The sequence below is a fragment of the Tauraco erythrolophus genome, chromosome 27 (genome assembly GCF_009769465.1).
Source record: "Tauraco erythrolophus isolate bTauEry1 chromosome 27, bTauEry1.pri, whole genome shotgun sequence".
Lineage (NCBI taxonomy): Eukaryota > Metazoa > Chordata > Aves > Musophagiformes > Musophagidae > Tauraco > Tauraco erythrolophus.
Genome location: NC_141491.1, coordinates 3,403,029 through 3,414,689, shown reverse-complemented (window position 1 = coordinate 3,414,689; position 11,661 = coordinate 3,403,029). Strand labels below are relative to the sequence as shown.

The 11,661-nt window shown below is 56.5% G+C and overlaps 1 protein-coding gene across 1 annotated transcript; it reads right to left on the bottom strand.

The window, feature by feature from the left end:
• Positions 1-2,242: 2,242 nt before the first annotated feature.
• FMOD (fibromodulin) lies at positions 2,243-5,355 on the bottom strand. The gene is made up of 2 exons (XM_086627394.1): positions 4,365-5,355; positions 2,243-2,394 (listed from the first exon to the last, which is right to left on the bottom strand). The coding sequence occupies exons 1-2, from the start codon at positions 5,353-5,355 to the stop codon at positions 2,243-2,245; spliced, it is 1,143 nt and encodes a 380-aa protein (XP_086483520.1).
• Positions 5,356-11,661: the final 6,306 nt, after the last annotated feature.

The window sequence follows — 11,661 nt, the reverse complement described above, 5'->3', positions numbered from 1 at the left end:
GTATGCTGCTGAGGGAAGGAGGAGGAGGACGAAGAGGAAGAAATGTCAGGTTTGCCTCTCTGAGCCCTTTTGTCCCTGGAGGGAGCTGGGTTTCATCCTGTGTCTCAGTCCAGCCTTGCCCAAGCAAGTACTGGCTGTGGTGGGCACCTCTGGGTGCTGGACATCTCCCAAAACTGGGTGCTGCTCTGTGGGGATGTGGCCTTGGGAAGGGAAAGCCGGGGCCAGTCTGGGCAGGGCCACGTGTGATGGGCAACACTGATGTCTGGTGACAGCCCTGGGGTCCTGGGCCAGCTGGGCTTGCAGCAGGGTCCCCTTGGCTCAGGTCATTGCCTCCAGGAGGATTTGCATCTCTGCAGGGAGTGGGATTTGGCTGTAGGAGGTTGCAATGAGGATGTGCATGTCCCTGTGCTGTCCTGGGACGTAGGAGAGGATGGGGAACGGGGTGGAGTGGGGTCTTCTTGCCTCTCCTCCTGCCTGGCTTCTGCAAGAGCCTTGGCTGGAGTTGGGGGGCTGCCCCTGGCAGAGGACCAGGGCTGTTTGGGGAAGGCCAGAGGGGAAACCCACCTCCTGCACCCCACAGAGCACCCGCGGGCTCTGCCTCCCCGTCTGGCATCAACCCAGAGCCGAGCGAGCCCCGGGGATGCAGAGACGAGGCCCACGGGCTGGGAAATGGCACTTTCTGGGCAACTCCAGATCTGTAAAAATCCTGCTCATGTGAATTTATTTTTTTTTTAATCATCCTCCAGCTTAGCTGTTAAAAATAAGTGGGGCTGAAGACTGGAGAACATGAAAGCATCTGGAAAATAACAACCAGAAGTACTGTGCCAGTAGCACTGCCACCCCTTCCCTCTCTCAACCAACACTTTTCCATGTGTGTTTTTCCCTTCTATGAATGTCCTTGCATGGACCCCATCTGGGATGTGCTGGAGCAGCAGCTCCTCAGCGCGGGGAAGGTGCTGTACGCCCGTGTCGTGTCCAGTACAACCACTAGACGGCAAATCCAGCCCGGATTATGTCTGCAGAAAGATCTGGTCTGCAAGAGGAGAGGTTACAGTGCTCAGAGCAGCCCAGATGCTCAGACCATGGTCTCTGCATTTTGAGATTCCTCAGACACGTTTCATGCAGTTACAGAAAGGGCTTTATTCGTCGGTACGGTATCTACAGTTCATGCGCCGGTGATAGCACAGGTTTTTTTGGGATTTTGTTTCTATAGTGTTAGCATGCAGTTTAAATGCAGAGGGTCTGGATGACCTCATCAGCTTTGCAGGTCATCTCCAAAGCTCAGCCGCCCCTTTGGTTCTCAAACGAAACTGTCCGAGGAGCCAAGTTGGGTGGTATTTTGGTGAATTCAAACGTGCTGTGGATGCACGTGTCACCGTGATTTATTTATTTATTTGTTTTTTAATGGGAGACCCCAGTTCCCTGGGCAGGGAGGGAGCTCGGAGCTGGTGGGTGGGATGGAGCTGGGCGTGTGGGAGCTCCCTGAGCAGCCGGGGGTGATGGTCCTGCCCTGAACCAGTGGTCTGGGAGGAAGATGTGAGACATTCCTTGGGCACAGCCCACAAACAGGCTGTTTCTCGGGATGTTTCTCTCCACCCTCAGCAGCTGACAGCCCCTCAGCAGAGGCAGGAAAGGTTTCTCTCCCTTTGGCTCTATCTCTGGAGCAGGAGGCTGGTGGAAGGGTGGGGAAAATAGAGGAGGAAGAGTGAGTTTGCTCTCTCCCATCCTAGAGTGAGGGATGTTGGCAACCAGGAAATCTTTAACCCTTTACTTGTGTAGCTCCCAACCTCCCACATCCTCCTCCCACTGACTGCTGGCACTGGCCCAGGGTGGATCATTTTAGATCTGCTGGTTCCACAGGACCCAAACGTGAACCCCTCCGCTGGGCTCAGACCCTCAGTGCCGTGTTTCGGAGGTGGGATGAGCTCTCCCCCTTCCCTGCTGCATCCCATCCAAACTGGGCAGAGATGGTGAATGGGAGGCAGCTGCAGGGAGGGGGATGTCAGAGGAGGAACAGTGCTGGGACCTGTCCCACCTTGTGTGGCCAGAGAGCTGAGAAGGGGGAGTGTTTGGGGGCGAACGGCTCGTGCCCACCCGCACGGGCTGGTGTTGGAGAACCCTTATTGCACTATTGCGGAAGCCAAGTCGAACTGTCAAGCTGCATTAAAACGGGAGTGAGCGGCTCCCTGGGAACAGGGGAGCCAAGTCCTGAGGATGGGGAGGGGGCTGGGGGGGAGGCAGGCTAGATTTCGATGATGGTGGCACGCCGCAGGCACAGCGGGGCGTCGGGGGGCACCGCGTTCCGCTTGATCTCGTTGCCGTCGAGCCGCAGGACCTGAAGCCTGGAGTAGTTCATGACGTCCACCACGGTGCAGAAGCTGCTGATGGAGAATTCTGTGAGGGAGAGAGAGGAGACGGAGAGCTGAGCACCAGCTTCGGCCTCGGCCCTGACCTTCACGATGATCTTTGGGGAGTGAGGTGAGAAACATTGAGGGGGGCTGCTCTGGAGATGGGTCTGAGGGCACCGACCTCCGAGAGCTGGTTTATGTTGAAGTGGGCAGGAAAAAAATGAAAGCACCCCTAAATCACCAATTCTTCCTGCAAATTTGGACTCAACACCCTCCTCTCTTAAGCTAAAAGGGTAGGCGATGCTTCCAGCTGGAGGCAGAAGCAGCCTGGGAGTTTGTGCCCACTCCAGAGTTCAGAAGCAGCGTCAGTGCCCGCCTGTGCCCAGCCTGGCTGGAGCGCTCGTAGGGAAAGCACCGGGTGGAGTCAGATGAAAAAACATTGCTTTTGATTGCAAATTACCTTTGCAGCCTCTTTCATGAGGTTTCCAACACCGTAGCCTCCAGCCCCTGACTGCCCCTGGCCACCGTGGGATCACCCGGGCAGCATGTCCAGGAGGAAGGACATCTCTGTCTCCATCCCATGGCCACAGACATCCCCTCTCCATTCCTCTGCCAGCACCAGGCAGAGAAACTCCAGCCCTGCCCGCGCTGGGTTTGGAGGAAGAAAACGGAACAAACTCCAAAAATTTTGTGCAGGATTTGGGAGAGAAGCGACCGACTAGAGGGCAGCAAAGCTCCAGGCCGGACTGCTGCTGGGGAAGGCAGCGGAGTGCTGGGGGACCCCTGCACCCACAGGCTGGGGGACCTGGGGGGGGCTGCGAGCCCTGCACTGTGCGGGGAGGCAAGCGAGGACGTGCTGGTGCGGCTGGAGGGGCACGACCCCAGCCCTGGTGCCCCATGGGGTGGGATGTGCCCCCCCAAAGAGGTTGGTACGTCACATCTGGACCCACAGCCCCCGCTCCCGGGGATGCTCTAAAGGTCAGCGGCAAAACCCGCAGCTGGAGGAAAAGCTGCTGTAAGGGCTGAACGGCTCCGCGGTGGTTTCGTGGCATTTGTGGGCAGACGTTAGCAGCTACACGTTTTCAAAGCAAACATTTGGGAATCTGTTCGTGGTTTTGTGTTTCTGTCGGTTCCTCGGCGCGGGGTTGTATGCTTCCACTGCACTGACACGTCCCCGTCCCCATCCCAGCCTTGCTCAGGGGCTCCAGCGCCACTCCAGGAGGGTCCTGCCCTCGGGGTCTGGCAGGTGAGAGGAGCAAGCCTGGATTTTTCCAGGAGATTGCTTGGTTGGGTTGTGCGGGTTTTTTTTTGAGCTTATTTTTATAAATAGCAGCCCCAGAACAATCTGTTCCTTTTATTTATTTGTGTATTAAGTGGAGTGAATTTTAGTCCTGGCAGAAGATGCTGCCTCGGTGGCTCTAATAACTAAGGGCTCCCATCTGTCCCAGCCCCAGCAAGGATGTGCCCCTCAGCTGCAGACCACAACTCTTGGGGGGATTTTGGGGCCACGGACTGTGCCAGTGCCCGGCTGGCAAACAGGGCTGTGCCGGGCCTGAGCGCTGCAGACCACCGGACACCGCAGGGCATGTCCCTGGCCCCTGCTTTAGCACTGGCCAGGGCAATGCGTGTTCCCACGGGCAGTGGCCATGGCTGTGGAGACCCCCCACCTGTGTCCCCAGGTTGTGCATCAGCTTCCACCCACAGCTGGTTACTGGTGTCTCTAAGCAGAAGATGCTGAGACTTCTGCTCGGTGCTTGGCAAAACCAGTGCAATGGCTTTGTGGATCGAATGGGAACGTTCAGAGCTGGGAGCCTCTTGGCTCCAGGTGTGTTGGGACACAACAGGCCCCATTCCTACCTTGCTCAGGGACACCTAGAAGTATCCCAAATTCCAGCTTCCTGCTCAAACCATTACCCCAGGTAGTTTCCCGTAGGTTCTGCATCCCCATCTACCCATCACTTTGTCGCGCCACCATCCCCTGCACCTCCGCGCTTCGGTTGACGTGTTTCTGCTCACCGTTGATTTGGTTCCCTTGAAGGTAGAGGTTCTCGAGGTTGGTGCTGACCCGAGGGATCTTCTGGAGCCTGTTGTAAGAGAGGTCCAGCTCAAGGATGCTGCTGCTGTTGAAAGTGTTGGTAGAGAGACCTTGATTTGTCAGGCTGTTGTGAGACATCCGTACATAGAGCAGTTTGGGAGAGACCTTGAAATAGTCATCAGGGATGGTGTTGATGTAGTTGTACTCTAGGTAGAGCTGTTCCAAAGCCATTGGGAGCCCATCAGGGACTTTCCTGAGGTGGTTGTAGCTCAGATCAGCAAGGATCAAAGACTTGAGGCCTTTGAGGGATGCTCCCATCTCAAAAATGTAGTTGTGGCTGAGATACAGGGCTGTGAGGTTCTCCAGACCCTCCAGAGCATTGGAGGGAACCTTGGAGATCTGATTGTAAGACAAGTGGAGCTCTCTCAGGGACCGGGGCAAGGGGCTGGGCATCTTGGTTAGGTTGTTGTTATTCATGTACAACCTCTCCAGGTTTTTGAGCTTGGCAAAGACCCTCTTGCCCATCTTCTCACTGGTGATCTGGTTGTTGTGCAGCGCGAGCCATTCCAGCTCCGTGGCGTTGTCAAAAGCTCCCTCTTGGATGGCAGCGATCTGGTTGTTCTGGAAGTAGACGTATTTCATCCGGGAAGGCACGAAGGGCAGGTACCTCAGGTTACGGGTGTCACAGTACATGGCTGACGAGAAGTTAGGGGGGCAATCACACTCTTGGGGACATTGCCAGGAAAGGGTTTGCTGAGCTTCAGGGCCAGGCTCTGCCTCCGTGTCTGGAGCCGGGAGGTAGGAGTACACGTAAGGGGTGTTCTCGTCCTCGTAGTAGGGCACGTAGTTGTAGGAGGACATCCGGGACTGCCGCATGTAGTACTGTAACCAAGCCAGGTCTTCTTCTTCATTGTACTGGCCCAGGGAGGCTCCGCAGAGCCCAGCGATGATCAGGATGGTGGCCCAATGCATGGTGCTGATGCTGGTGGGACCTGGCTGGGGGAGAAATGGGGAGGAAACCATCAGCAGTGGCAAGTCTGATGTAAGAGCTAGAGGCAGGCGAGCTGCACCCTGTGGCCTGGGAATCCAGAGGGGCTGGATGTGGTTGCAGCCCTGCACGGGGTTGGTGACACTTGGCAGCAGAGCTGGAGAACCAGGGGACCTGAGTGAACCCTACTCAAATAAAAGCAGCTGCAGACATGTCCCCCGCTTGCAGTTACCTGATCTTCCCCCTTTTCACCTCAGACCTGCTAGAAACCTCCGTCCCAGGGGATATTTGCTCGCAAAATCTTTATTTATGGATATTTCTCTTACGAGTGAGTAGAGGATGGAGATACGGGGCACGTGGGCACCCAGCTCTGCTCCGAGGGGCCAGGGGTTTGCCTGTGCCGGCTCTGCACGGGAGGGAGGAGAAAGGGCTCGGCCGCTCTCCGGCCAAGCGGAGGAGAGGAGAGTGGCCGCTGCGCGAACAGGTTGATGGAGCTCAAGGCACGTTTCGATGGAGCTATATTTATGCTTCGCTCGCTGGTGCCACGATTCGCTGTGGGTTTCATCCAGCTCTCCCTTCCCCCACGAAAACACAGGATGCTGGTGCTGCTCCTGGTGTAAATCCTGGTAAACAAGTTCTGCCTTATTTTTGAAATGAAACTAATTTCAAGCTCAGGTTTTCTGAGCTCAGCCCCGACACGAAACAGGGCAGCATCCGCCGGCCCCTCGAGGCCAGCATGACCAGGGAGAGATGGAGCTACCACTAGACCTGGTGCTTGGACCCTGCTTGTGAAATCCAGCCTGCCGCTGGCCGGTGTCCCGGAGGGAGCAGGGCTGAGGGCTGGCAGCGAGGCAAACCTGTCCCCGAGCCCCGCGGCTTGGCATGGGCTTCGTGGCCACCCCGTGTGGGCATCAGGACTCCGGGTCCGGCCATTGGTCCTGATTCCTCATCTCGGTGCCTAAGGAGCACGCAGAGCGATGGGGAACGAGGCAGCTTGAAATGCCTCCAGGAAACACACGGGGCCGTGCCGTTCCGAGGGGGAGACCAGTCGCTCCTGTCTGCTGGCTCCTACCTACGTGGCTGGGAGCGCAGAGCGGTGCGGTGCTGCCAGCTCCGCTGCCGGGCAGGCAGCGTGTGAGCACGGGCCAGCGTGCCCCCGGGCCGTGCCAGGCTCGGGGTCGCCCGACAGAACCTCGCCGCATCCCCACGCCGCAGCAGAGAAGGGGGACATCTCGCCCGGCAGACAGGGCACAGTGTGCCCCAGGGCAGCGGCCGCCCTGGCACCCTGGCAGGCTGCTCACGTTGGAAGAAAAGTGGGATTGAGCCAGTGGCGGGCAGGCACGGCTGCCTCGATTTCTCCTTCTTCCCCCTCCGCGTGCTCGTGCTGCCGAGGAGCGGATGAGACGTGGTCCGCGGGGAGCTTGGCAGCCACGGAGAAGTTTCTTCTCCTCCTCCCTCCCGCTCCAGGGCACTCTGCCTGCCGAAATACCAGAGCCTGGGCTCTGCACAGGGGCTTCTCCACTCATCCAGAGCCGCTTGGCAGCCCCTTCCCGGGGGGATCCTCTGTGTGGGGCAGGACCGATCCGTGGGGTCCCTTCATTTCTCTATTGTGCCCTCCCCTTCACCACACTGTAAGCCCAGAGCGTGTCCTCAGCAGACACTGCTGCCCCCCCGCTTCATTTGAAGGTTGCTTCTCCCCTGGGGGCTTCAGCCCTGGTTTTGGGGTGGGATCTGAGCCGGGTGTGCCGGCCGTGAGATCTGGGTCATCTCCTGGTGCCCATGCTCCCGTGCCAGAGGCTGTTGGGCTAATGGGGTCAGCTCACCCAGAGAGGGAGTGGGTTTTGGAGAGAGGGGCTTCACAGTCCATGACCATCCATGGACTTGGCCTGTTGGTGCTGTACCAGGCATGAAACCAGCTCCCCCTTCCCCTGCGCCCTGGCAGCCAGGATGGGCAGAGCGGTGCCAGACATGGGGGGCAGCAAGCAGGCACTGCTGGCACTTGGGTGCCGATGGCTGTAGGTGTCCAGCTCCTGGCCAAGTGGACAAGGAGCTGCTGGAGGGGCAAGAGATGTGGGCAGCAGGAGAGGGCTTCCCTGCTGCGGCGGCTCGGGAGCACTGGCATTCGAGCTGTGCCACCCGTGTCGCTGGCATGTGCTTCGCATGGCAGCCGCCCGCCCGCCGAGGCGAGGGTATGGAAATCAGGCTTCAAAAAAAATAATAAAACAAATAATCGTAATAAATATAGAGAAGGACTTACCAAGCTAAGAGCCTCCTTTCCAAAGCCTCGCTGCTCTTCTCCGGGATCTCCCGTGTGTCAAGCAGCATGTGAGTGTGTCTCCCGATTTGCAAAGGCTGGTGCCCGCCCTAGATCCCAAATCAAATATTGTGCTTGCAGGTCACGGGCTCGGCAGGTTTTTTTGGGGAGTGACCTCCCAGCAGCAGCCAGTTTGCAGGAGAGACTGAAGAGACCCTAATGCTGCCTGGCGTTATAAATAACCTGCTTTTTCTTTCCTCCCTCTCTCTCTCTCTCTCCCTCCCGTCTTTTCTCATAGGAGTGTTGGCACTTTTCAGGCGCTCTCTGTTTAACGAGTTAGTGGAATCGGGGATGTTGTTTTTAAAAGGGCTGTTGTTAGGTCTCCTGTGTTTCTCATCAGGAAGAGATGAAGAGGCCTCTGGCTGGATTAAAAAATATCTGATTTTGAGGCGCTGAGGATGTGATTCTTAGGGAGAAGTGAGAAAGTGTCTTTAACTTTTGCAGTACCAGGGGGAGAGATGTTGGTGCCTGCTCGGGCTGCAGCCTGGGCTTCTTCCCCAGGAAGGCTCAGTTTGTGCAGTCCTGCTATTAAATAGTTAGGATAAACATTTCCATGAACGATAAGGCTGCAGCATCCAAGGTAAATAAATTGCCTACCAAAGGGCCACTGTGACAGCAGGAATTTGTCTTCGGCTTGGCAGGAGACAGATGCCAAGCTGGCATTTCTGCAGGCTGTGCCCATCCACCTGGGATATGGGATGTCTGTCCCACTGCCCCCACAGAGGCTGACCTGGGGGGTGGGTGCAGGGGGGATGGGGCAGGGTGGTGGGTGCTGAGCGTGACCCATGGTTGGGCAGAGACACGGGAGCTCACAGCTCTCCCTGCCACAAGGCTCATCACCTCCCAGTGCCAGCCTTGCCCTCAGGGTGGGGTCCTTGCAAAGCAGGGGGGATGGTGGGTGCTGTCACAGCCCCCCCAGTCCCCATCCTGGGGGAGTTTTGGAGACAGCTCTTCTAGGGCTGTCGAAGCATTTCCTCCAGCAAGGAAAGGAAAGGAGGAGCCCCGACCGCCCATCGCCATCCCGTGCCCGGCTCCAGCAGCACGCCCAGGTCCTCCCAGGAGCCTGGAATTACTTAGTGAAGCTCGGCAGGTGCCAGACTCCCTCCGAGCTTGCTTTGTCCTTGCTTTCCATTGCAATCTCCCAGCCAAAACATCTTTTTCCCCTGGAGAGCCTTGCAAAGATCCTTATCGCTCCGAGGTCCTGGTTGCAAGGAGGAGGAATGCGTGGGGTGGTTGGCGGCCGGGTTGCAAGGGACACGCTGTACAGTGGGGACTTTGCCAGGAAGCCGGTCTATTTGGGAAGCGAGAGTGTGCCTGGAAAGCACAGCTCACTGCGCTGCAGCACGGGGCCGGGATCTGCAAGGAGAGGGAGAGGATTCAGAGAAAGCCTTCCCTTGGAGTAGGAAAAGAGGACACGGAGGTTGTGCTGCCTAAAAGGAGGTGAAACCCTCGTAAAGTGGGGTAGGGGCTTTTATATGGCTGGTAGCATCTCTTCTTGCCCATTGAGCATTGCCATGGCAGCTTGCGGCGGCGTGGGGCAGCTGGAGAAGGGCTCTCGCCACGGGCAGGGAGGTGGTTGGAGGCTGATGTGGAGAATGACCCTGCTTGGAGGGATTTGTTCCTGCTGCCAGGGAGCTGAGATCCAGGGAAAATGGTGGGGAGGGTAGTGGCAGCCAGTAACATCTGCTGCTCGGCGCTCGGATGGTGTCAACCAACGTCACATCTCTGGCAGCTGGAGGTGTCCTGGTGTCCAACAGCTCGGAGCCTTTTGCAGGGCTTGGATGTTTTTCTGGAAAAGCAAATTGTCCCCAGCACAGATAAATAAGGAATGTGGTCTCCCCACCTTCTGGAAGTTAAAAATATTCATGTCTCAGGCCATGCACCCTTTGAGGGAGGCTGTCCCGCAGCACCCGCTCCAGGTGCCAGGGGCTGATGGTCCCCCGGGGGGATGCTGAGGACCCCTCCCTACATGAGCTGGCTCTGAATGCTGCCATTCCCCATGGCCACATCCCCTTTTCCCAGCCTAAACCAGAAAATAATGACATGCTTAGGCTCAATTTGTGTGTTCTCTGCAGTCACCAGGACTTTCTGTTGAATCTGATCCTGACCAGTTTAGGACTATCTCAGGGAAGTGAAAATTTACCATCTAAAGAACCACATATGTCTTTTTTTTTTTTTTTTTTCTTTTCTCCATCCAACCTGGAAATCTCATGCTCCAGGTGTCCAGCATCTCCCAAGCTGCTAGCAGGGCTCTCTGGTTTGGTCTGTTCACCCGGTGTGAGGTGTGTGTTGGTAAGACCTCAATACTACCACTCGTTTTGGGCCGGTGCAAAACAGCTCCTCTCGGTTCCCAAGTGACCTCCATGAAACTTTTTCAACATCTCCTCCTATGAACACCTCTTCCCCATCGCTGACGGTTCAAAGGAAGCCCTGAACTGGTGACAGGAGCTGGGAACACACTGTCCTGCTTGCTCCAAGCCAGTGGTCCCTATCGTTGCATAATCTCATCCGGAGCAGTTGCTCCAACGGTCGTGGTCTGCATCTCATCAGGGCCAGACAGATGCCTGTATCGGTTTGCTTTGGTTTTCTAAATCAAACTGATGTGAACAGTGTCTATTTTGGTCGGATTCGTTCCAGTTGTTTTGATCAAATGCTCCTGAGCTTTGTATTTGAAACCACTGAATCTGGCCCGAGTTTGCCTTGAATTTGCAAATCCCACGCTGGAAGCCGGGAGCGCAGCCTTCTCCGTGGATGGACGGGGTTTATCAGGATGCTTTTGGCACAGGGACCAAATGCTTCACAGCATAACAAAGAAACAAAACTCTCTGATGCTTCTGCTACAGCTACAGTTCGTTTTGCCTGAATGAAGGGAGAACTATTAAACCCACCGTGGGCATCCAAACCCGGCGACTGTCAGAAGCAGCTTCCCTTTTTACTCATGGAAATGTTATTTCTGCCTCTTCCACATTTCCAAGAAGTTTCAGCTCTGTTGGAGCTGTTGGCTGCTCTGTCCTCCCACTCAATGCTATTTTCTTTAATTTCCATGGTCCTCCCCATCCTGGGAGAGGGTTACTGGTCCCACTGGGCTCAGGATGATGGGGTAGCGATTCCCCCATGCCCTGCCCTGGCAACTCCTGCAGGTCCTCTCCTAGACCTTGTCTATTAAGCCTGATATTCACCTTATATAGTCCCAGATGCTCTTTTAAGGGACTTAAAAAAGGGCATCCCAGATGCTTTTTTAAGGGACCACCTTATAGGTCCCAGATGCTCTTTTAAGGGACTCCAGTGCAAGAGTCCAAGTAGGAGCCAAGGAGACCTCATCCCTTGGCATCTCCAGCCTTGTTCAGGTATGGTGGGTTGGAACGTGTGGGGCCTCCTGACAAGTGCTACAAACACATGAGCAGAACGGCTCTGGAACCAGTGCCCAGAGATCTGTGGCTCCCAGGTTTGCATGGTCTTTCTGGATGTTTGCAACCTAAACCTTCTCTTCCTCACTAATCCTGGCTCTTTCCAGCCTTTGTAAAACATAGAGAGATTTCTCGTGCAGGCACTGGCAGTGAATGCCCTTCTCCAGGGACCTCTGCATCACTCCATCCCTCCGAGCCGTGCGGGGAACTCTCTCCTTCCATGCCTGCAGCGAGAGCACCGGTGTCTGTGGGACACCTTGGACTATCCTGTGCCTGGGGGAGCCGCCCTGTGGCTTTCAGAGCAGTTACCGTCTCGGATGGCCCTCCCAGGCCCGTGCTGCTCCTCTTTAAAGGGCTCTGCCAAAACCAAACTCACCTGGAAGCCCCCACCTCATTTCTGAGGACAATATGAGCCGGCAGTGGAAACGCAGGCAGAGAAATGGGGTCCTTAGGGGGTGCAGGCAGCGGGCGGGGGGGCGAGCAGGGATCATTGGATGCCTTTGGGATCAGCCTCGGCTGAGCCGGGTGGAGGGAACGCGCTCAACATCTGGCAAACGTCTGCACGGGAC

Bases quoted from the DNA above. Each gene is read 5' to 3' on its own strand.
- FMOD (XM_086627394.1), bottom strand. From the start codon at position 5,355: ATGCATTGGGCCACCATCCTGATCATCGCTGGGCTCTGCGGAGCCTCC. The intron at 2,395-4,364 runs GTGAGCAGAAAC...TCTCCCTCACAG, and splicing joins TCAAGGGAACCAAATCAACG to AATTCTCCATCAGCAGCTTC.